At 49.1% G+C, this 24,421-nt stretch overlaps 1 protein-coding gene across 1 annotated transcript in view; it reads left to right on the forward strand.

The window, feature by feature from the left end:
* Positions 1–255: 255 nt before the first annotated feature.
* fbl (fibrillarin) overlaps positions 256–24,421 on the forward strand; it is a 54,075-nt gene continuing 29,909 nt past the window's right edge. The window contains exons 1-4 of the mRNA XM_041181144.1: positions 256–414; positions 15,792–15,959; positions 22,403–22,540; positions 23,057–23,151. Of these exons, the coding sequence (XP_041037078.1) occupies positions 405–414; positions 15,792–15,959; positions 22,403–22,540; positions 23,057–23,151 (411 nt within the window). The 5' untranslated portion in view covers positions 256–404. The remainder of the gene's footprint in view (positions 415–15,791; positions 15,960–22,402; positions 22,541–23,056; positions 23,152–24,421) is intronic.

Consider the following 24,421-nt stretch of genomic DNA (forward strand, 5'->3'; position numbering starts at 1 on the left):
TGTGCTGCAGAGGGCGGTGTGAACAGGGTGCATATCCTCCTCCTGTGCTGCAGAGGGCGGTGTGAACAGGGTGCATATCCTCCTCCTGTGCTGCAGAGGGCGGTGGGCACACAGGGTGCATATCCTCCTCCTGTGCTGCAGAGGGCGGTGGGCACACAGGGTGCAGTTCCTCTTCCTGTCCTCCAGAGGAGGGTATAAAGGGAGGCTGCAGTTCCTCACCTTCAGCGGACGGTGTGCAAGCAGCGTGCACTTCCTCTTCCCAGCCGACAGTGCGGCGCTGCTTTGGGAAGACCGGAAGTCCAGGGGCCTTTGTAGCAGGCCACGTGTGGCAGCGTCTGGTTGCAACCCAGCGGTGTTGGTGGCGGCTCGGAGGGCATCGGAGGAACAATAAAAGCGGCAACAACATGAAACCAGGTGGGACTGAAACAGAGAAAGGGGCTGGTCCACTAAACACCCAGCAGGCAGGCTTCAACCTGCAACCAGGGCCAGGGCCAGGGTCTGGTCTAGAGGGAGCTTTACGCTGTATCTAACCCCATGCTGTACCTGTCCCGGGAGTGTTTGATGGGGACAGTGTAGAGGGAGTTTTACTCTGTATCTAACCCCGTGCTGTACCTGTCCTGGGAGTGTTTGATGGGGACAGTGTAGAGGGTGATTTACTCTGTATCTAACCCCGTGCTGTACCTGTCCTGGGAGTGTTTGATGGGGACAGTGTAGAGGGAGTTTTACTCTGTATCTAACCCCGTGCTGTACCTGTCCTGGGAGTGTTTGATGCGGACAGTGTAGAGGGAGTTTTACTCTGTATCTAACCCCGTGCTGTACCTGCCCTGGGAGTGTTTGATGGGGACAGTGTAGAGGGAGTTTTACTCTGTATCTAACCCCATGCTGTACCTGTCCTGGGAGTGTTTGATGGGGACAGTGTAGAGAGAGCTTTACTCTGTATCTAACCCCGTGCTGTACCTGTCCTGGGAGAGTTTGATGGGGACGGTGTAGAGGGAGATTTACTCTGTATCTAACCCCGTGCTGTACCTGTCCTGGGAGTGTTTGATGGGGACGGTGTAGAGGGAGGTTTACTCTTAACCCCGTGCTATACCTGTCCTGGGAGAGTTTGATGGGGACTGTGTAGAGGGAGCTTTACTCTGTATCTAACCCCGTGCAGTACCTGCCCTCGCAATGTTTGATGGGGACAGTATAGAGGGAGCTTTACTCTGTATCTAACCCCGTGCTGTACCTGTCCTGGGAGTGTTTGATGGGGACAGTGTAGAGGGAGCTTTAGTCTGTTTTATCCCCCATGCTGTACCTGTCCTGGGAGTGTTTGATGGGGACAGTGTATAGGGGGCTTTACCCTTTATCTATCCCCATGCTTTACCTATCCTGTGAGCGTTTGATGAGGACAATTTAGAGGGAGTTTTACTCTGTATATAACCCCATGCCGTACTTGTTCTGGGAGTGTTTGATTGGGACAGTGTACAGGGAGCTTTACTGTGTATCTAACCCCATGCTGTACTTGTCCAGGGAGTGTATGAAGGGGACAGTGTTGAAGGAGCTTTACTTTGTATCTAACCCCATGCTGTAGCTGCCCTGGGAGTTTTTGATGGGGACAGTTTAGAGGGAGCTTTCGTCTGTATCTATCCCTGTGCTGTTCCTGTCCTGGGAGTGTTTGATGGGGACAGTGTAGAGGGACCTTTACTCTGTATCTAACCCCGTGCTGTACCTGTCCTGGGAGTGTTTGCTTGGGACGGAGTAGATGGAGTTTCACTCTGTATCTAACCCCGTGCTGTACCTGTCCTGTGAGTGTTTGATGGGGACAGTGTAGAGGGAACTTTACTTTGTATCTAACCCCGTGCTGTACCTGTCCTGGGAGTGTTTGATGGGGACAGTGTAGAGGGAGTTTTACTCTGTATCTAACCCCGTGCAGTACCTGTCCTGGGAGTGTTTGATGGGGACAGTGTAGAGGGAGTTTTACTCTGTATCTAACACCGTGCTGTACCTGTCCTGGGAGTGTTTGATGGGGACGGTGTAGAGGGAGCTTTACTCTGTATCTAACCCCGTGCAGTACCTGTCCTGGGAGTGTTTGATGGGGACAGTGTAGAGGGAGTTTTACTCTGTATCTAACCCCGTGCTGTACCTGTCCTGGGAGTGTTTGATGGGGACGGTGTAGAGGGAGCTTTACTCTGTATCTAACCCCGTGCTGTACCTGTCCTGGGAGTGTTTGATGGGGACAGTGTAGAGGGAACTTTACTTTGTATCTAACCCCGTGCTGTACCTGTCCTGGGAGTGTTTGATGGGGACAGTGTAGAGGGAGTTTTACTCTGTATCTAACCCCGTGCTGTACCTGTCCTGGGAGTGTTTGATGGGGACAATGTAGAGGGAGTTTTACTCTGTATCTAACCCCGTGCTGTAACTGTCCTGGGAGTGTTTGATGGGGACAGTGTAGAGGGAGTTTTACTCTGTATCTAACCCCGTGCTGTACCTGTCCTGGGAGTGTTTGATGGGGACACTGTAGAGGGAGCTTTACTCTGTATCTAACCCCGTGCTGTACCTGTCCTGGGAGTGTTTGATGGGGACACTGTAGAGGGAGCTTTACTCTGTATCTAACCCCGTGCTGTACCTGTCCTGGGAGTGTTTGATGGGGACAGTGTAGAGGGAGATTTACTCTGTATCTAACCCCGTGCTGTACCTGTCCTGGGAGAGTTTGATGGGGACAGTGTAGAGGGAGATTTACTCTGTATCTAACCCCATGCTGTACCTGTCCTGGGAGAGTTTGATGGGGACGGTGTAGAGGGAGGTTTACTCTTAACCCCGTGCTATACCTGTCCTGGGAATGTTTGATGGGGACTGTGTAGAGGGAGATTTACTCTGTATCTAACCCCGTGCAGTACCTGCCCTCGCAATGTTTGATGGGGACAGTATAGAGGGAGCTTTACTCTGTATCTAACCCCGTGCTGTACCTGTCCTGGGAGTGTTTGATGGGGACAGTGTAGAGGGAGCTTTAGTCTGTATTTATCCCCCATGCTGTACCTGTCCTGGGAGTGTTTGATGGGGACAGTGTATAGGGGGCTTTACCCTTTATCTATCCCCATGCTTTACCTATCCTGTGAGCGTTTGATGAGGACAATTTAGAGGGAGTTTTACTCTGTATATAACCCCATGCCGTACTTGTTCTGGGAGTGTTTGATTGGGACAGTGTACAGGGAGCTTTACTGTGTATCTAACCCCGTGCTGTACTTGTCCAGGGAGTGTATGAAGGGGACAGTGTTGAAGGAGCTTTACTTTGTATCTAACCCCATGCTGTAGCTGCCCTGGGAGTTTTTGATGGGGACAGTTTAGAGGGAGCTTTCGTCTGTATCTATCCCTGTGCTGTTCCTGTCCTGGGAGTGTTTGATGGGGACAGTGTAGAGGGAGCTTTACTCTGTATCTAACCCCGTGCTGTACCTGTCCTGGGAGTGTTTGCTTGGGACGGAGTAGATGGAGTTTCACTCTGTATCTAACCCCGTGCTGTACCTGTCCTGTGAGTGTTTGATGGGGACAGTGTAGAGGGAACTTTACTTTGTATCTAACCCCGTGCTGTACCTGTCCTGGGAATGTTTGATGGGGACAGTGTAGAGGGAGTTTTACTCTGTATCTAACCCCGTGCAGTACCTGTCCTGGGAGTGTTTGATGGGGACAGTGTAGAGGGAGTTTTACTCTGTATCTAACACCGTGCTGTACCTGTCCTGGGAGTGTTTGATGGGGACAGTGTAGAGGGAGTTTTACTCTGTATCTAACACCGTGCTGTACCTGTCCTGGGAGTGTTTGATGGGGACGGTGTAGAGGGAGCTTTACTCTGTATCTAACCCCGTGCAGTACCTGTCCTGGGAGTGTTTGATGGGGACAGTGTAGAGGGAGTTTTACTCTGTATCTAACCCCGTGCTGTACCTGTCCTGGGAGTGTTTGATGGGGACGGTGTAGAGGGAGCTTTACTCTGTATCTAACCCCGTGCTGTACCTGTCCTGGGAGTGTTTGATGGGGACAGTGTAGAGGGAACTTTACTTTGTATCTAACCCCGTGCTGTACCTGTCCTGGGAGTGTTTGATGGGGACAGTGTAGAGGGAACTTTACTTTGTATCTAACCCCGTGCTGTACCTGTCCTGGGCGTGTTTGATGGGGACAGTGTAGAGGGAGTTTTACTCTGTATCTAACCCCGTGCTGTACCTGTCCTGGGAGTGTTTGATGGGGACAATGTAGAGGGAGTTTTACTCTGTATCTAACCCCCGTGCTGTACCTGTCCTGGGAGTGTTTGATGGGGACAGTGTAGAGGGAGTTTTACTCTGTATCTAACCCCGTGCTGTACCTGTCCTGGGAGTGTTTGATGGGGACAATGTAGAGGGAGTTTTACTCTGTATCTAACCCCGTGCTGTACCTGTCCTGGGAGTGTTTGATGGGGACAGTGTAGAGGGAGTTTTACTCTGTATCTAACCCCGTGCTGTACCTGTCCTGGGAGTGTTTGATGGGGACAGTGTAGAGGGAGTTTTACTCTGTATCTAACCCCGTGCTGTACCTGTCCTGGGAGTGTTTGATGGGGACAATGTAGAGGGAGTTTTACTCTGTATCTAACCCCGTGCTGTACCTGTCCTGGGAGTGTTTGATGGGGACAGTGTAGAGGGAGTTTTACTCTGTATCTAACCCCGTGCTGTACCTGTCCTGGGAGTGTTTGATGGGGACAGTGTAGAGGGAGTTTTACTCTGTATCTAACCCCGTGCTGTACCTGTCCTGGGAGTGTTTGATGGGGACAGTGTAGAGGGAGCTTTTCTCTGTATCTAACCCCGTGCTGTACCTGTCCTGTATAGAGGGAGCTTTACTCTGTATCTAACCCCGTGCTGTACCTGTCCTGGGAATGTTTGATGGGGACAGTGTAGAGGGAGATTTACTCTGTATCTAACCCCGTGCTGTACCTGTCCTGGGAGTGTTTGATGGGGACAGTGTAGAGGGAGTTTTACTCTGTATCTAACACCGTGCTGTACCTGTCCTGGGAATGTTTGATGGGGACAGTGTAGAGGGAGATTTACTCTGTATCTAACCCCGTGCTGTACCTGTCCTGGGAATGTTTGATGGGGACAGTGTAGAGGGAGCTTTTCTCTGTATCTAACCCCGTGCTGTACCTGTCCTGGGAGTGTTTGATGGGGACAGTGTAGAGGGAAATTTACTCTGTATCTAACCCCATTCTGTACCTGTCCTGGGTGTGTTTCATTGGGACGGAGTAGATGGAGTTTCACTCTGTATCTAACCCCGTGCTGTATCTGTCTTGGGTGTGCTTCATGGGACAGTGTACAGGGACCTTTACTCCGAATCTAACCCCGTGTTGTATCTGTCCTGGGAATGTTTGATAGGGGCAGAGTAGATGGAGTTTCACTCTGTATCTAACCCCGCGCTGTACCTGTCCTGGGAGTGTTTGATGGCGACAGTGTAGAGGGAGCTTTACTCTGTATCTAACCCCGTGCTGTACCTGTCCTGGGAGTGTTTTATGGGGACAGTGTAGAGGGACCTTTACTCTGAATCTAACCCCGTGTTGTATCTGTCCTGGGAGTGTTTGCTTGGGACGGAGTAGATGGAGTTTCACTCTGTATCTAACCCCGTGCTGTACCTGTCCTGGGAGTGTTTTATGGGGACAGTGTAGAGGGACCTTTACTCTGAATCTAACCCCGTGTTGTATCTGTCCTGGGAGTGTTTGCTTGGGACGGAGTAGATGGAGTTTCACTCTGTATCTAATCCCGTGCAGTACCTGTCCTCGCAATGTTTGATGGGGACAGTATAGAGGGAGCTTTACTCTCTATCTAACCCCGTGCACTACCTGTCCTGTGAGTGTTTGATGGGGACAGTGTAGAGGGAGTTTTACTCTGTATCTAACCCCATGCTGTACCTGTCCTGGGAGTGTTTGATGGGGACAGTGTAGAGGGAGTTTTACTCTGTATCTAACCCCGTGCTGTACCTGTCCTGGGAGTGTTTGATGGGGACAGTGTAGAGGGAGTTTTACTCTGTATCTAACCCCGTGCTGTACCTGTCCTGGGAGTGTTTGATGGGGACAGTGTAGAGGGAGTTTTACTCTGTATCTAACCCCGTGCTGTACCTGTCCTGGGAGTGTTTGATGGGGACAGTGTAGAGGGAGTTTTACTCTGTATCTAACCCCGTGCTGTACCTATCCTGGGAGTGTTTGATGGGGACAGTGTAGAGGGAGTTTTACTCTGTATCTAACCCCGTGCTGTACCTGTCCTGGGAGTGTTTGATGGGGACAGTGTAGAGGGAGTTTTACTCTGTATCTAACCCCGTGCTGTACCTGTCCTGGGAGTGTTTGATGGGGACAGTATAGAGGGAGCTTTACTCTCTATCTAACCCCGTGCACTACCTGTCCTGTGACTGTTTGATGGGGACAGTGTAGAGGGAGTTTTACTCTGTATCTAACCCCATGCTGTACCTGTCCTGGGAGTGTTTGATGGGGACAGTGTAGAGGGAGTTTTACTCTGTATCTAACCCCGTGCTGTACATGTTCTGGGAGTGTTTGATGGGGACAGTGTAGAGGGAGTTTTACTCTGTATCTAACCCCGTGCTGTACCTGTCCTGGGAGTGTTTGATGGGGACAGTGTAGAGGGAGTTTTACTCTGTATCTAACCCCGTGCTGTACCTGTCCTGGGAGTGTTTGATGGGGACAGTGTAGAGGGAGTTTTACTCTGTATCTAACCCCGTGCTGTACCTATCCTGGGAGTGTTTGATGGGGACAGTGTAGAGGGAGTTTTACTCTGTATCTAACCCCGTGCTGTACCTGTCCTGGGAGTGTTTGATGGGGACAGTGTAGAGGGAGTTTTACTCTGTATCTAACCCCGTGCTGTACCTGTCCTGGGAGTGTTTGATGGGGACAGTGTAGAGGGAGTTTTACTCTGTATCTAACCCCGTGCTGTACCTGTCCTGGGAGTGTTTGATGGGGACAGTGTAGAGGGAGATTTACTCTGTATCTAACACCGTGCTGTACCTGTCCTGGGAATGTTTGATGGGGACAGTGTAGAGGGAGTTTTACTCTGTATCTAACCCCGTGCTGTACCTGTCCTGGGAGTGTTTGATGGGGACAGTGTAGAGGGAGTTTTACTCTGTATCTAACACCGTGCTGTACCTGTCCTGGGAGTGTTTGATGGGGACAGTGTAGAGGGAGATTTACTCTGTATCTAACCCCGTGCTGTACCTGTCCTGTATAGAGGGAGCTTTACTCTGTATCTAACCCCGTGCTGTACCTGTCCTGGGAATGTTTGATGGGGACAGTGTAGAGGGAGCTTTTCTCTGTATCTAACCCCGTGCTGTACCTGTCCTGGGAATGTTTGATGGGGACAGTGTAGAGGGAGCTTTAGTCTGTATCTAACCCCGTGCTGTACCTGTCCTGGGAGTGTTTTATGGGGACAGTGTAGAGGGACCTTTACTCTGAATCTAACCCCGTGTTGTATCTGTCCTGGGAGTGTTTGCTTGGGACGGAGTAGATGGAGTTTCACTCTGTATCTAATCCCGTGCAGTACCTGTCCTCGCAATGTTTGATGGGGACAGTATAGAGGGAGCTTTACTCTCTATCTAACCCCGTGCACTACCTGCCCTGTGAGTGTTTGATGGGGACAGTGTAGAGGGAGTTTTACTCTGTATCTAACCCCATGCTGTACCTGTCCTGGGAGTGTTTGATGGGGACAGTGTAGAGGGAGTTTTACTCTGTATCTAACCCCGTGCTGTACCTGTCCTGGGAGTGTTTGATGGGGACAGTGTAGAGGGAGTTTTACTCTGTATCTAACCCCGTGCTGTACCTATCCTGGGAGTGTTTGATGGGGACAGTGTAGAGGGAGTTTTACTCTGTATCTAACCCCGTGCTGTACCTGTCCTGGGAGTGTTTGATGGGGACAGTGTAGAGGGAGTTTTACTCTGTATCTAACCCCGTGCTGTACCTGTCCTGGGAGTGTTTGATGGGGACAGTGTAGAGGGAGTTTTACTCTGTATCTAACCCCGTGCTGTACCTGTCCTGGGAGTGTTTGATGGGGACAGTGTAGAGGGAGATTTACTCTGTATCTAACACCGTGCTGTACCTGTCCTGGGAGTGTTTGATGGGGACAGTGTAGAGGGAGCTTTTCTCTGCATCTAACCCCGTGCTGTACCTGTCCTGTATAGAGGGAGCTTTACTCTGTATCTAACCCCGTGCTGTACCTGTCCTGGGAATGTTTGATGGGGACAGTGTAGAGGGAGATTTACTCTGTATCTAACCCCGTGCTGTACCTGTCCTGGGAGTGTTTGATGGGGACAGTGTAGAGGGAGTTTTACTCTGTATCTAACACCGTGCTGTACCTGTCCTGGGAATGTTTGATGGGGACAGTGTAGAGGGAGATTTACTCTGTATCTAACCCCGTGCTGTACCTGTCCTGGGAATGTTTGATGGGGACAGTGTAGAGGGAGCTTTTCTCTGTATCTAACCCCGTGCTGTACCTGTCCTGGGAGTGTTTGATGGGGACAGTGTAGAGGGAAATTTACTCTGTATCTAACCCCATTCTGTACCTGTCCTGGGTGTGTTTCATTGGGACGGAGTAGATGGAGTTTCACTCTGTATCTAACCCCGTGCTGTATCTGTCTTGGGTGTGCTTCATGGGGACAGTGTACAGGGACCTTTACTCCGAATCTAACCCCGTGTTGTATCTGTCCTGGGAATGTTTGATTGGGGCAGAGTAGATGGAGTTTCACTCTGTATCTAACCCCGCGCTGTACCTGTCCTGGGAGTGTTTGATGGCGACAGTGTAGAGGGAGCTTTACTCTGTATCTAACCCCGTGCTGTACCTGTCCTGGGAGTGTTTTATGGGGACAGTGTAGAGGGACCTTTACTCTGAATCTAACCCCGTGTTGTATCTGTCCTGGGAGTGTTTGCTTGGGACGGAGTAGATGGAGTTTCACTCTGTATCTAACCCCGTGCTGTACCTGTCCTGGGAGTGTTTTATGGGGACAGTGTAGAGGGACCTTTACTCTGAATCTAACCCCGTGTTGTATCTGTCCTGGGAGTGTTTGCTTGGGACGGAGTAGATGGAGTTTCACTCTGTATCTAATCCCGTGCAGTACCTGTCCTCGCAATGTTTGATGGGGACAGTATAGAGGGAGCTTTACTCTCTATCTAACCCCGTGCACTACCTGTCCTGTGAGTGTTTGATGGGGACAGTGTAGAGGGAGTTTTACTCTGTATCTAACCCCATGCTGTACCTGTCCTGGGAGTGTTTGATGGGGACAGTGTAGAGGGAGTTTTACTCTGTATCTAACCCCGTGCTGTACCTGTCCTGGGAGTGTTTGATGGGGACAGTGTAGAGGGAGTTTTACTCTGTATCTAACCCCGTGCTGTACCTGTCCTGGGAGTGTTTGATGGGGACAGTGTAGAGGGAGTTTTACTCTGTATCTAACCCCGTGCTGTACCTGTCCTGGGAGTGTTTGATGGGGACAGTGTAGAGGGAGTTTTACTCTGTATCTAACCCCGTGCTGTACCTATCCTGGGAGTGTTTGATGGGGACAGTGTAGAGGGAGTTTTACTCTGTATCTAACCCCGTGCTGTACCTGTCCTGGGAGTGTTTGATGGGGACAGTGTAGAGGGAGTTTTACTCTGTATCTAACCCCGTGCTGTACCTGTCCTGGGAGTGTTTGATGGGGACAGTATAGAGGGAGATTTACTCTCTATCTAACCCCGTGCACTACCTGTCCTGTGACTGTTTGATGGGGACAGTGTAGAGGGAGTTTTACTCTGTATCTAACCCCATGCTGTACCTGTCCTGGGAGTGTTTGATGGGGACAGTGTAGAGGGAGTTTTACTCTGTATCTAACCCCGTGCTGTACCTGTTCTGGGAGTGTTTGATGGGGACAGTGTAGAGGGAGTTTTACTCTGTATCTAACCCCGTGCTGTACCTGTCCTGGGAGTGTTTGATGGGGACAGTGTAGAGGGAGATTTACTCTGTATCTAACACCGTGCTGTACCTGTCCTGGGAGTGTTTGATGGGGACAGTGTAGAGGGAGCTTTTCTCTGTATCTAACCCCGTGCTGTACCTGTCCTGTATAGAGGGAGCTTTACTCTGTATCTAACCCCGTGCTGTACCTGTCCTGGGAATGTTTGATGGGGACAGTGTAGAGGGAGATTTACTCTGTATCTAACCCCGTGCTGTACCTGTCCTGGGAGTGTTTGATGGGGACAGTGTAGAGGGAGTTTTACTCTGTATCTAACACCGTGCTGTACCTGTCCTGGGAATGTTTGATGGGGACAGTGTAGAGGGAGATTTACTCTGTATCTAACCCCGTGCTGTACCTGTCCTGGGAATGTTTGATGGGGACAGTGTAGAGGGAGCTTTTCTCTGTATCTAACCCCGTGCTGTACCTGTCCTGGGAGTGTTTGATGGGGACAGTGTAGAGGGAAATTTACTCTGTATCTAACCCCATTCTGTACCTGTCCTGGGTGTGTTTCATTGGGACGGAGTAGATGGAGTTTCACTCTGTATCTAACCCCGTGCTGTATCTGTCTTGGGTGTGCTTCATGGGGACAGTGTACAGGGACCTTTACTCCGAATCTAACCCCGTGTTGTATCTGTCCTGGGAATGTTTGATTGGGGCAGAGTAGATGGAGTTTCACTCTGTATCTAACCCCGCGCTGTACCTGTCCTGGGAGTGTTTGATGGCGACAGTGTAGAGGGAGCTTTACTCTGTATCTAACCCCGTGCTGTACCTGTCCTGGGAGTGTTTTATGGGGACAGTGTAGAGGGACCTTTACTCTGAATCTAACCCCGTGTTGTATCTGTCCTGGGAGTGTTTGCTTGGGACGGAGTAGATGGAGTTTCACTCTGTATCTAACCCCGTGCTGTACCTGTCCTGGGAGTGTTTTATGGGGACAGTGTAGAGGGACCTTTACTCTGAATCTAACCCCGTGTTGTATCTGTCCTGGGAGTGTTTGCTTGGGACGGAGTAGATGGAGTTTCACTCTGTATCTAATCCCGTGCAGTACCTGTCCTCGCAATGTTTGATGGGGACAGTATAGAGGGAGCTTTACTCTCTATCTAACCCCGTGCACTACCTGTCCTGTGAGTGTTTGATGGGGACAGTGTAGAGGGAGTTTTACTCTGTATCTAACCCCATGCTGTACCTGTCCTGGGAGTGTTTGATGGGGACAGTGTAGAGGGAGTTTTACTCTGTATCTAACCCCGTGCTGTACCTGTCCTGGGAGTGTTTGATGGGGACAGTGTAGAGGGAGTTTTACTCTGTATCTAACCCCGTGCTGTACCTGTCCTGGGAGTGTTTGATGGGGACAGTGTAGAGGGAGTTTTACTCTGTATCTAACCCCGTGCTGTACCTGTCCTGGGAGTGTTTGATGGGGACAGTGTAGAGGGAGTTTTACTCTGTATCTAACCCCGTGCTGTACCTATCCTGGGAGTGTTTGATGGGGACAGTGTAGAGGGAGTTTTACTCTGTATCTAACCCCGTGCTGTACCTGTCCTGGGAGTGTTTGATGGGGACAGTGTAGAGGGAGTTTTACTCTGTATCTAACCCCGTGCTGTACCTGTCCTGGGAGTGTTTGATGGGGACAGTATAGAGGGAGATTTACTCTCTATCTAACCCCGTGCACTACCTGTCCTGTGACTGTTTGATGGGGACAGTGTAGAGGGAGTTTTACTCTGTATCTAACCCCATGCTGTACCTGTCCTGGGAGTGTTTGATGGGGACAGTGTAGAGGGAGTTTTACTCTGTATCTAACCCCGTGCTGTACCTGTTCTGGGAGTGTTTGATGGGGACAGTGTAGAGGGAGTTTTACTCTGTATCTAACCCCGTGCTGTACCTGTCCTGGGAGTGTTTGATGGGGACAGTGTAGAGGGAGTTTTACTCTGTATCTAACCCCGTGCTGTACCTGTCCTGGGAGTGTTTGATGGGGACAGTGTAGAGGGAGTTTTACTCTGTATCTAACCCCGTGCTGTACCTATCCTGGGAGTGTTTGATGGGGACAGTGTAGAGGGAGTTTTACTCTGTATCTAACCCCGTGCTGTACCTGTCCTGGGAGTGTTTGATGGGGACAGTGTAGAGGGAGTTTTACTCTGTATCTAACCCCGTGCTGTACCTGTCCTGGGAGTGTTTGATGGGGACAGTGTAGAGGGAGTTTTACTCTGTATCTAACCCCGTGCTGTACCTGTCCTGGGAGTGTTTGATGGGGACAGTGTAGAGGGAGATTTACTCTGTATCTAACACCGTGCTGTACCTGTCCTGGGAATGTTTGATGGGGACAGTGTAGAGGGAGTTTTACTCTGTATCTAACCCCGTGCTGTACCTGTCCTGGGAGTGTTTGATGGGGACAGTGTAGAGGGAGTTTTACTCTGTATCTAACACCGTGCTGTACCTGTCCTGGGAGTGTTTGATGGGGACAGTGTAGAGGGAGATTTACTCTGTATCTAACCCCGTGCTGTACCTGTCCTGTATAGAGGGAGCTTTACTCTGTATCTAACCCCGTGCTGTACCTGTCCTGGGAGTGTTTGATGGGGACAGTGTAGAGGGAGCTTTTCTCTGTATCTAACCCCGTGCTGTACCTGTCCTGGGAATGTTTGATGGGGACAGTGTAGAGGGAGCTTTAGTCTGTATCTAACCCCGTGCTGTACCTGTCCTGGGAGTGTTTTATGGGGACAGTGTAGAGGGACCTTTACTCTGAATCTAACCCCGTGTTGTATCTGTCCTGGGAGTGTTTGCTTGGGACGGAGTAGATGGAGTTTCACTCTGTATCTAATCCCGTGCAGTACCTGTCCTCGCAATGTTTGATGGGGACAGTATAGAGGGAGCTTACTCTCTATCTAACCCCGTGCACTACCTGTCCTGTGAGTGTTTGATGGGGACAGTGTAGAGGGAGTTTTACTCTGTATCTAACCCCATGCTGTACCTGTCCTGGGAGTGTTTGATGGGGACAGTGTAGAGGGAGTTTTACTCTGTATCTAACCCCGTGCTGTACCTGTCCTGGGAGTGTTTGATGGGGACAGTGTAGAGGGAGTTTTACTCTGTATCTAACCCCGTGCTGTACCTATCCTGGGAGTGTTTGATGGGGACAGTGTAGAGGGAGTTTTACTCTGTATCTAACCCCGTGCTGTACCTGTCCTGGGAGTGTTTGATGGGGACAGTGTAGAGGGAGTTTTACTCTGTATCTAACCCCGTGCTGTACCTGTCCTGGGAGTGTTTGATGGGGGACAGTGTAGAGGGAGTTTTACTCTGTATCTAACCCGTGCTGTACCTGTCCTGGGAGTGTTTGATGGGGACAGTGTAGAGGGAGATTTACTCTGTATCTAACACCGTGCTGTACCTGTCCTGGGAGTGTTTGATGGGGACAGTGTAGAGGGAGATTTACTCTGTATCTAACCCCGTGCTGTACCTGTCCTGTATAGAGGGAGCTTTACTCTGTATCTAACCCCGTGCTGTACCTGTCCTGGGAATGTTTGATGGGGACAGTGTAGAGGGAGCTTTTCTCTGTATCTAACCCCGTGCTGTACCTGTCCTGGGAATGTTTGATGGGGACAGTGTAGAGGGAGCTTTAGTCTGTATCTAACCCCGTGCTGTACGTGTCCTGGGAATGTTTGATGGGGACAGTGTAGAGGGAGCTTTACTCTGTATCTAACCCCGTGCTGTACCTGTCCTGGGTGTGTTTCATTGGGACGGAGTAGATGGAGTTTCAGTCTATATCTAACCCCGTGCTGTATCTGTCTTGGGTGTGCTTCATGGGGACAGTGTACAGGGACCTTTACTCCGAATCTAACCCCGTGTTGTATCTGTCCTGGGAATGTTTGATTGGGGCAGAGTAGATGGAGTTTCACTCTGTATCTAACCCCGTGCTGTACCTGTCCTGGGAGTGTTTGCTTGGGACGGAGTAGATGGAGTTTCACTCTGTATCTAATCCCGTGCAGTACCTGTCCTGTGAGTGTTTGATGGGGACAGTGTAGAGGGAGCTTTACTGTGTATCTAACAGCGTTCTGTACCTGTCCTGGGTGTGCTTCATCGGGACTGTGTACAGGGACCTTTACTCTGAATCTAACCCCGTGTTGTATCTGTCCTGGGAGTGTTTGCTTGGTACGGAGTAGATGGAGTTTCACTCTGTATCTAACCCCGTGCTCTACCTGCCCTGGGACTGTTTGATTGGGACAGTGTAGAGGGAGCTTTACTATGTATCTAACACTGTTCTGTACCTGTCCTGGGTGTGCATTATAGGGACAGTGTACAGGGACCTTTACTCCGAATCTAACCCCGTGTTGTATCTGTCCTGGGCATGCTTGATGGGGACAGTGTAGAGCGAGCTTTACTCTGTATCTCACCCCGTGCTGTACCTGTCCTTGGAGTGTTTAATGGGTCAGTGTAGAGGGAGTTTTACTCTGTATCTAACCCCCTGTTGTGCCTGTCTTGGGAGTATTTGATGGGGACAGTGTAGAGGGAGCTTTACTCTGTATCTAACCCCGTGTTGTACCTGTCCTGGGAGTGTTTGATGGGGACGGTGTAGAGGCAGATTTACTCTGTATCTAACACTGTGCTGTACCTGTCCTGTGAGTGTTTGATGGGGACAGTGTAGAGGGAGATTTACTCTGTATCTAACGCTGTGCTGTACCTGTCCTGGGTGTGTTTGATGGGGACAGTGTAGAGGGAGATTTACTCTGTATCTAACCCCGTGCTGTACCTGTCCTGGGAGTGTTTGATTGGGACAGTGTAGAGGGAGATTTACTCTGTATCTAACCCCGTGCTGTACCTGTCCTGGGAGTGTTTGATGGGGACGGTGTAGAGGGAGGTTTACTCTTAACCCCGTGCTATACCTGTCCTGGGAATGTTTGATGGGGACTGTGTAGAGGGAGATTTACTCTGTATCTAACCCCGTGTTGTACCTGTCCTGGGAGTGTTTGATGGGGACGGTGTAGAGGCAGATTTACTCTGTATCTAACACTGTGCTGTACCTGTCCTGTGAGTGTTTGATGGGGACAGTGTAGAGGGAGATTTACTCTGTATCTAACGCTGTGCTGTACCTGTCCTGGGAATGTTTGATGGGGACAGTGTAGAGGGAGCTTTACTCTGTATCTAACCCCGTGCTGTACCTGTCCTGGGAGTGTTTGATGGGGACAGTGTAGAGGGAGCTTTACTCTGTATCTAACCCCGTGCTGTACCTGTCCTGGGAGTGTTTGATGGGGACGGTGTAGAGGGAGGTTTACTCTTAACCCCGTGCTATACCTGTCCTGGGAGTGTTTGATGGGGACGGTGTAGAGGGAGGTTTACTCTTAACCCCATGCTATACCTGTCCTGGGAGTGTTTGATGGGGATGGTGTAGAGGGAGATTTACTCTGTGTTTAACGCCGTGCTGTACCTGTCAACCTGAGTTCACGTAGCATTGTCTTTGAACAGTTGGGTCCCTTGCATTTATGATGTTGTTTGGATAAAGCTGCACCGGTTGACTAATGCCTATCGAGGGCTGCCTAACACACTTCGTGTTTCTTGCTCCTGCTCTCTTTGGATCAGGCAGCCAACTATCTCAGATGGTTGGAAAAAATTGCACTACGGCCCTTTAGAAGAAGTGTTGTTGTCTCGATGTTTGTGGGAGCTTGCTGTGCCGAAATTGGCAGCTGCATTTCCTGTGTTACAGCAATGATAACAAGTCCAATATGAGCGCCTCGTTGACCATGAAGGTCTTTGGCATGTCCTGTGATTTGGAATGGTGCTGACAAACTGCTTCCCCCACCTCGGCAGCCCTGTACATTTACTCACCCTCTTTTTGCTTTGTTTTGCAGGGTTTAGTCCGCGTGGTGACGGTGGTGGAAGGGGCGGGTTCGGGGACCGTGGAGGACGCGGAGGCTTCGGAGGACGAGGAGGCTTCGGAGGACGCGGGGGAAGGGGAGGTTTCGGAGGACGAGGAGGCTTCGGGGACCGAGGAGGGAGAGGAGGAGGAGGAGGTCGAGGTATGTTCTGCCGTTGTAACTGTGTTTTGTCAGCTGTGCCTCTGTGTGTGTAACATTCCAGAGACATGTTAAGGAATCTTAGGGCAGAGAATGAGGCCATTCAGCCCTTCATACCTGTGCTGGCTCTTTGAAAGGTCTATTTAATTAATCCCAACTCTTACCCCCGTAGCTCTGCAAATTTTTCCCCTTCGAGTATTTCTCCAATTCCCCCCCTGTTTTTGAAAGTTCCTATTGAATCTGCTTCCACCGCCCTTTCAGGCAGCGCCTTCCAGATCACAACAACTCGCTGGGTCAAAAAAAAAAAATCTGGTCCTTTTCCCCGATTCTCTCCAGTCTGTGTCCCTCTGGTTACCGACCCTCCTGCCACTGGAAACACTTTCTCCTCATTGACTCTATCCAAACCCCCATCCTGATGTTGAAGCTTCAATTAAAAGAGAGTGGCTAAAGTGAGTATGGGACCCTTGGAGGATGCGACTGGAGAATTGATAATGGGGAACAGGGAAATGGCAAATAATTTAAACCAATATTTTACATTGCTCTTCATGGTGGAGGACACAGTAAGCATCCCAAATTTATCAGATAAGCCAGGAGCTAATGGGAGGAAAGATCAGCAGGTCTGGCAGCATCGGCGGAGAAGAAAAGAGTTGACGTTTCGAGTCCTCATGACCCTGTCGAAGGGTCATGAGGACTCGAAACGTCAACTCTTTTCTTCTCCGCCGATGCTGCCAGACCTGCTGAGTTTTTCCAGGTAATTCTGTTTTTGTTTTGGATTTCTGCATCCGCAGTTTTTTTGTTTTTATATCTGGAAGGAAAGATCTTGTAACAGTCTCTATCACAAGGGATAAAGTATTTGGCAAACTAGTGAGGCTAAAGGCAGAGAAGTCACCAGGACCTGATAGGTCTGCATCCAAGGGTTTTAAAGGAAGTGGCTGCAGAGATCGTGGAGGCGTTGGTGGAAATATTCCAGAAATCGCTGGATTCTGGGAGCGTCCCAGTGGATTGGAAAACCGCTAATATGTGGCACCCCTGTTCAAGAAGGGAGGGGTGGAGACAAAAAGCAGGAAATTATAGGCCAGTCAGCCTAACATCTGACGTTGGGAAAATGCTAGAGTCCATTATTAAGGAAGAAATAGCAGGACATTTAGAAAAGCTTAACACAGTCAAACAGAGTCAGCATGGTTTTGTGAAAGGGAAATCATGTTTGACAAATTTGCTAGAGTTCTTTGAGGATATAACAAGCAGAGTTGATAAAGGGGAACCGGTAGATGTAGCGTATTTGGATTTCCAGAAGGCATTCGATAAGGTGCCACATAAAAGGTTATTGCACAAGATAGAAGCTCATGGTATTGGGGGTAATGTATTAGCATGGATCGAGGATTGGTTAACACACACAAGACAGAGAGTCGGGACTAATGGGTCTTTTTCAGGTTGGTAACTAGTGGAGTGCCGCAAGGAGCAATTATTTACTATCTATGTTAATGACTTGGAGGAGGGGGCAGAGTGTAATGTATCCAAATTTGCTGATGATGGATAAATAGGTGGGAGAGGTTGTTGTGATGAGGGCAGAAGGAATCTGCAAGGGAGTATAGACAGGTTGAGTGAGTGGGCAAAAACTTGGCAGATGGAGTTTAACGTAGCAAAGTGTGAGGGCATGCTTTTTGTTAAGAAGAATCAAACAGCAGACTTATTTAAATGGAGAGAGACTCCAAAGAAGTGCAGCGCAGAGGGATCTGGGTGTTCTCGTGTATGAAACACAAAAAGTTAGCATGTAGGTGCAGCTACTAATTAAGAGGGCAAATTGAATTTTGGCCTGTATTGCTAGGGGGTTGGAGGTTAAGAATAGAGAAGTCTTGATACAACTGTACAGGGTGTTGGTGAGGCTGCACCTGGAGTATCGAGTACAGTTTGGGTCCCTGTATTTAAGAAAGGACATACTGGCATTGCAGACAGTGCAAAAGAGATTCATTAGGCTGATTCCTGGGGTGAAGGGCTTGACTTATCAAGAACAGCTAAACAGGTCAGGCCTTTATTCATTAGAGTTTAGAAGAATGAGGGGTGATCTTATTGAAACGTACAAGATTCTGAGGGGGCTTGACAGGGTAGATGTTGAGAAGATGTTTCCACTAGTGGGGCAATCTCGAACTAGGGGACATAGTTACAGAATGAGGGGACACTCATTTAAAACTGAAATGTGAAGTAATTTCTTCTTAGATGGCAGTGAATGTCTGGAATTCTCTACCCCAGAGAGTTGTGGAGGCTAGATCACTGAAAGTATTTAAAGAGGTGGATGGATTTTTGAAATATCGGGGAGTTGAGGGCTATGAGGAGCTGGCCAGAAAGAGAGTTGAGGCCTGGGGCAGATAAACCATGACCTTATTGAATGGCCGGGCAGGCTTGAGGGGCCTCATGGCCTGTTCCCGCTCCTATTTCTTCTGTAAATCTCCCCCTTAACTCCCTCTGCTCTAAGGAGAACAACCCAAGCTCTTCTAGTCTCTCCACGTGAACTGAAGTCCCTCATCCCTGGGACCATCCCAGTAAAATCTCCTCCGCACCCTCTCCAAGGCCCTGACTTCCTTCCCAAAGTGTGTGGGCACAATCCTCCAGCCTGGGATCTGATGAATGATGTGTAAACGTTCAGCAAAACCTGCCTGCTTTTACCCTTGGGAAGACAGACAGAATTGCAGAAGGAGATGTAGCGCTGATAGTAAAGGATGACCTAAGGACATGAGTGAGTGAGGATCTGGTCTCTGAAGATCATGAAGTAGAATCAGTATGGGTGGAGATTAGGAATAGCGAGAGTCAGAAGACACTGGCGGGAGTAGTTTCTAGGCCCCCCCCCCCCTAACAGTAGTTGTATCATTGTTACAGGTTCCAATAATTTCTTGTTTAATGCTCTGTCCAAAGACGGTGCAGTAATTGTGGGGGACTTTAATCTTCTTATAGACTGGGACAGTCAAATTGGCAAGAGTGGTCTGGAAGATGAATTTGTGGAATGTTTTAATGATCGTTTCTTGGAGCAATGCATTGTGGAACTGACTAGGGATAAAGCTAATCAACTTGGATCTGGTATGGTGTGATGAAGTAGGGTTAACTAGCAATGTCATGGTAAAGGATCAAGTTGGAAATAGTGATCATAATACCATATTGAATTCCATGTTCCGTTTGAAAGTGACATACTCCAATCAGAAACAAGAGTCTTAAAGCCAATTACATAGGTATGAGGGGAGAGCGGGTTAGTGTTCGTTGGATAAGTAGACTGAAAGATATGGAGGTAAATGAATAGTGGGAAATATTTAAAGAAACAATTCAAAAGGTTCAACAAAAATACATTCCATTGAAAAACAAAAACTCAGCAAGAAAGACCCATCCGTGGCTTACTCGAAGTTAAGGATAGTATTAGATTAAAAGAGACTTATAATGTTGCAAACAAAATACACTGGTACTGAGATTGAGGATTGGGGGTGTCCAGCAATAGGTTGATTTTAGAAAGTGGGGAAAAAAACCTCAATTTTAACAGCACAGAACGAGGCCGTTCAGCCCATTGTTTCTGCACCGGCTCTCCAAATGAGTATTATGACCTCGTGCCATTGCCCTGCCTTTTCCCTGTACCCCTGCACGTTGTTTCTATACAAATAGTCATCCACTGCCCTCTTGAATGCCTCGATTGAACCTGCCTCCACCACACTTCCAGGCCGTGTATTCCAGACCCCAACCACTCGCTGTGTGAAAAAGATTTTTCTCACCTCGCATTTACTCCTTTTGCAAATCACTTTAAATCTGTGCCCCTTTCATTCTCGATCCTTTTACGAGCGGGAACAGCTTCTCCCTATCTACTCTGTCCAGCCCCCTCATGATTTTGAGCATCTCTATCAAGTCTCCTCTCAGCCTTCTTCTCTCCAAGGAGAACAGTCCCAGCCTTTCCAATCTATCCTCATAGCTGAAGTTTCTCATCCCTGGGACCATTCTTGTAAACCTCTTCTGTGCTCTTTCCAATGTGTTCACATCCTTCCTATAATGTGGCACCCAGAACTGTACACAATACTCCAGCTGAGGTCTAAGGTCTAACAAGTGTCTTATATAAATTCAGCATAACCTCCCTGCTCTTGTACTCTGTGCCCCTATTAATAAAGCCCAGGATACTATATACTTCATTAACTGCTCTCTCCACCTGTCCTGCCACCATCAATGATCTATGCACATGTACACCCAGGTCTTTCTGCTCCTGCACCCCCTTCAAAATTTCACCCCTTATTTTGTATTGTCTGTCCATGTTCTTCCTGCCAAAATGTAACAAATAGAATGAGAGTAAACTAGTCATAAATATGAAAGCAGATTGTAAGAGTTTTTATAAGTATACAAAATGGAAGAGAGTAGCTAAAGTAAAAGTTGGTCCCTTAGAATCAGTGAGGAGAAAATATCGTGGGGAATGAGGAAATGGCAGAGGCATCGAACGCATATTTTTGTCTTCACAATCGAAGCCACAAGTTTCATACCAGAAATAGACGGTAACCTAGGGGCTAAAAAGAGTGAGGATAAGATGGTGATTAATATCGGCAGGGAAGAAGTATTGGTGAAACCTATGGGACTAAAATTCGACTAATTCTCAGGACCTGATGACCTACACCCTCGGGTACTAAAAGAGATCGCTGTAGAGATAGTGGATGTGCTGGCTGTGATTTTCCAAAATTCTTTAGATTCGGGAACTGTCCCGTCAGATTGGAAGCTGGCAAACGTTACACCCTTTTCCAGAAAGGAGGAGAAAAAACAGGGAACTGCAGGCCAGTTAGCCTAGCATTGGTCATTGGAAAAACGCTGGAATCTATTATGAAGGAAGTCTTGACAGTGCATTTAGTAAAGCGGAGTGTGATTAGAGCAAGTCAGCATGGTTTTATGAATGGGAAATCCTGTTGTATTAATGGAGAGTCACGTATTTAAGTTTGCTGACAATACAAAGGTAGGTAAGCTGTGAGGAGGACATGGGCTGCAGAGAGATATAAATAGATTGAGTGGTGAGTGGGCAACGAGGTGGTAGATGGAGTATAATGTGGGGAAGTGTGAGGTTATTCACTTTGATAAGAATAGAAAAGCAGAATATTAAGATGTGAAACTTGTAAGTGTTGAGGTTCAAAGAGACTTGGTACAAGGAACTCCAAGTTAGCATGCAGGTACAGCAAGCAGTTACAAATGCAATTGGCTTGTTGGTCTTTATTGCAGGGGATTGGAGGACAAGAATAAAGAAATCTTGCTGCAGTTGTACATGGGTTTGGTGAGACCACATTGGAATACCGTGTGCAGTTTTGGTCTCCACATTTAAGAAAGGATATTCTTACATTGGAGGTGGAACAGCGAAGGTTCACTAGACTGGTCCCTGGGATGAGCGGGTTCTCCTGTGATGAGAGGCTGAGTAAATTGGGTCTATATTCTCTGGAATTTGGAAGAGTCAGAGATGATCTCATTGAAACCTACAAGATTCTGAAGGGCTTTGATGGGGTAGACGCTGAGAGATTGTTTCCACTGGTCGGGGAGTCTAAAACACGGGGGCACAGTCTCAGGATAAGGAGCTGATCATTTGGGACTGAGATGAGGAGAAATTTCTTCACACAAAGGGTTGTGAATCTTTGGAGTTCTCCACCCCAGAGGGTTGTGGATGCTCCATGGTTGAGTACGTTTAAGGCCGGGATGGACAGATTTTTGGTGTCTCGTGGAACTAAGGGATATGGGGAGCAGGCGGGTAAATGGAGTTGAAGCTCAAGATCAGCCATGATCATATTGAATGGTGGGGCAGGTTTGATGGGCCGAATGGTCTACTCCTACTCCTGTTTCTTGTGTTCTTTATCCTGTTTGCTTTTTCAATCAGTACTGGGGGGGAGCACCGCGCAGTTGGAGGTGTGGTGCTGGGGTGGGGAGGGAGCACCCTGCAGTCAGAGGCACCCTCATCTGTCTCCTTGTTACTTCCAGACTCTCTTATTTTTGATGCTTTCCTGGCCGGCGTTTGCTTCCCATCTTCCGCCCTCTGTCATCTTCACTTCATCCAAAACTGGGGGAAATTTATACTCGCCGTATCCTAACACGCACCGAGTCCTGTTCACCCGTCAGCCGCGTATTACCCGCCAGCCTGTGCTGACCACCTGTCCGGCAACGCCTCCATTCTAAGAATTCTCGCCCTCGTTTCCAAATCCCTGCATGGCCTCGTCTCACCAGCTCCCTGTCTGTGGAACCACCTCCGGCCCGAGCAACTCTCCTGAGATCCTCCGCATTCCTCCGGTTCTGACCTCCCTTGAGCATTGACTGTCGGAGGTCTTGGCAGTTCCCGCCCAAACCCCCTTAAGGCACTCCTTAAAGATCGACCTCTTTGATCATCGCTCTTTCGAAGGGTCTTGGGATTGTAAGTAAGTTGTTGGTTTGGACTTTCTTGACTGAGTCCGATTCCTCGTCGCTGATAGGTGGCGGTTTCAGGTCCCCTGGCGGTCGTGGAGGAGGAGGAGGAGGCCGAGGTCGGGGCGGTGGGAGAGGAGGTCGTGGAGGAAGAGGAGGATTCCGGGGTGGAGCGAAGGTGACTGTGGAGCCGCACAGACACGAAGGTGGGTGACCAGAACTCCACCAGCCGTGACCGTTATCGCGTTGAGTAAAACGCAGAGGGTGCTGGAAATGTGAAATAGAAGCAGAAAGTGCTGGAAATACCCAGCAGGTCCGGCAGCATCTGCGGAGGGAGGAACAGGGTTAATGTGTTGGGAAACGTTAAAGAGATGTAAGAAGTTTTCACGGGGTACACCAGAGTGAAGGAAATGTTGTGGGGGTAGGGGGTTGATTCAGTACTGAAGGTGAAGGGACAGAAGATGGATCCAGCGGAGGTATGAATGGTTACAACAGAACCAATACCAGTGGAGGGAGTGGGAGCAGTGGCCCTGATATCTGGCAGGGAATCACGTCAGTGTTTGTGTGATCTTGCTGTGCGTGGATCGGTTGCTACGTTACGGGCGAGACTGCAGCTGAAGCAGGCACCTCGTCGGCGGCAGAGGGGCATCCTGAGGGGGTGAAGGGGTGGGTTGGGATCCGCGTGCTCTGACCCATGACTGACTGCTGTCCTCTCCGCTCAGGGGTCTTCATATGCCGCGGCAAGGAAGATGCTCTGGTGACAAAGAACATGGTTCCAGGAGAGTCTGTGTATGGGGAGAAGAGGATTGGCGTGGAGGTGAGACTCCCTTTATTGTTCTGTGCATGAGCTGACCCCGTGCCAAAGTGGGTTTGACTGTCTAGACACGATACAGACGGCAGAAGCAGAATGCTGGAATGGTTACGGTTCAGAAGGACACCATTCGGCCCATCGTCTCAATGCCAGCTCTCTGCAAGAGCAACTCGGCTGATGTCCTTTCCCCATAGCCCTCTCAATGTTTTTGTTTTCAGATAATAATCCAACTCCCTCTCGAAACCCTCGATTGAATCAGCCTCCCCCACACTCTCGGGCGGAACATTCCGGATCCTAACCGCTCGCTGCGTGAATGAGTTTCTCCTCGTGTCGCTGTTGCTGCTTCTACCAATCACCCTTAAACCCGTGTCCCTCTGGTTCTCCATCCTTCCCCCCAATGGGGACAGTTTCTCCCAATCGAATCTGTCCAGATCCCTCATGATTTTGAACGCCTCGATCAAATCTCCTCTCAACCTTCTCTTCTCCAAGGAGAACAGTCCCAGCTTCCCCAAACTATCCCCGGAACTGAAGTCCCTCATCCCTGGACCATTCTCGTGAATCTTTTCCGCACTCTTTCCAAAGCCTTCACATCCTTCCTAAAGTGCAGAGCCCAGAACTGGACACAATACTCCAGTTGGTGCTGACCCAGTGTTTCACACAGGCCTCCTTTGCTCTTGTACTCTACGCCCCTATTAATAAAGCCCAGGATACTGTTTGCCTCATTAACCGCTCTCTCAACCTGTCCTGCCACCTTCAATAATATATGCACATGTACCCCCAGGTCCCTCTGCTCCTGCACCCTCTTTACAATTGCACCCTCTATATTGTGTCTCCGCGTCCTTCCTACCAAATGAATCACTTCTCATTTCTCTGTGTTAAATTTCATCTGCCCTGTGTACATCCTTCCCACCAGCCTGTTCATGTGCTCTTGAAGTTCTGCACTATCCTCCTCACAGTTCACAATGCTTCCAAAGTTTGTGTCATCTGTAAATTTTGACATTGTGCCCTGTGCCCCCAAGTCTAGAACATCAATAGACATCAAGAAAAGCAGCAGTCCTGGTCCCAACCCCTGGGGAACCCCAATATAAACCTTCCTCCAGTCTGAAAAGCAATCATTGACCGTGACTTTGTGTCCAGTCACTCGGTCAGCTTTGTACCCGTGTTGCTACTGTCCCCTTTTATTACTTAGGCTTCAGCTTTGCTGACAAGCCTGTTATGTGGCACTTCAATCAAATGTCTTTTGGAAATCCATGTGTACCACATCAGCCGCATTCAC

Source organism: Carcharodon carcharias, assembly GCF_017639515.1.
Source record: "Carcharodon carcharias isolate sCarCar2 chromosome 29 unlocalized genomic scaffold, sCarCar2.pri SUPER_29_unloc_2, whole genome shotgun sequence".
Taxonomy (NCBI): domain Eukaryota; kingdom Metazoa; phylum Chordata; class Chondrichthyes; order Lamniformes; family Lamnidae; genus Carcharodon; species Carcharodon carcharias.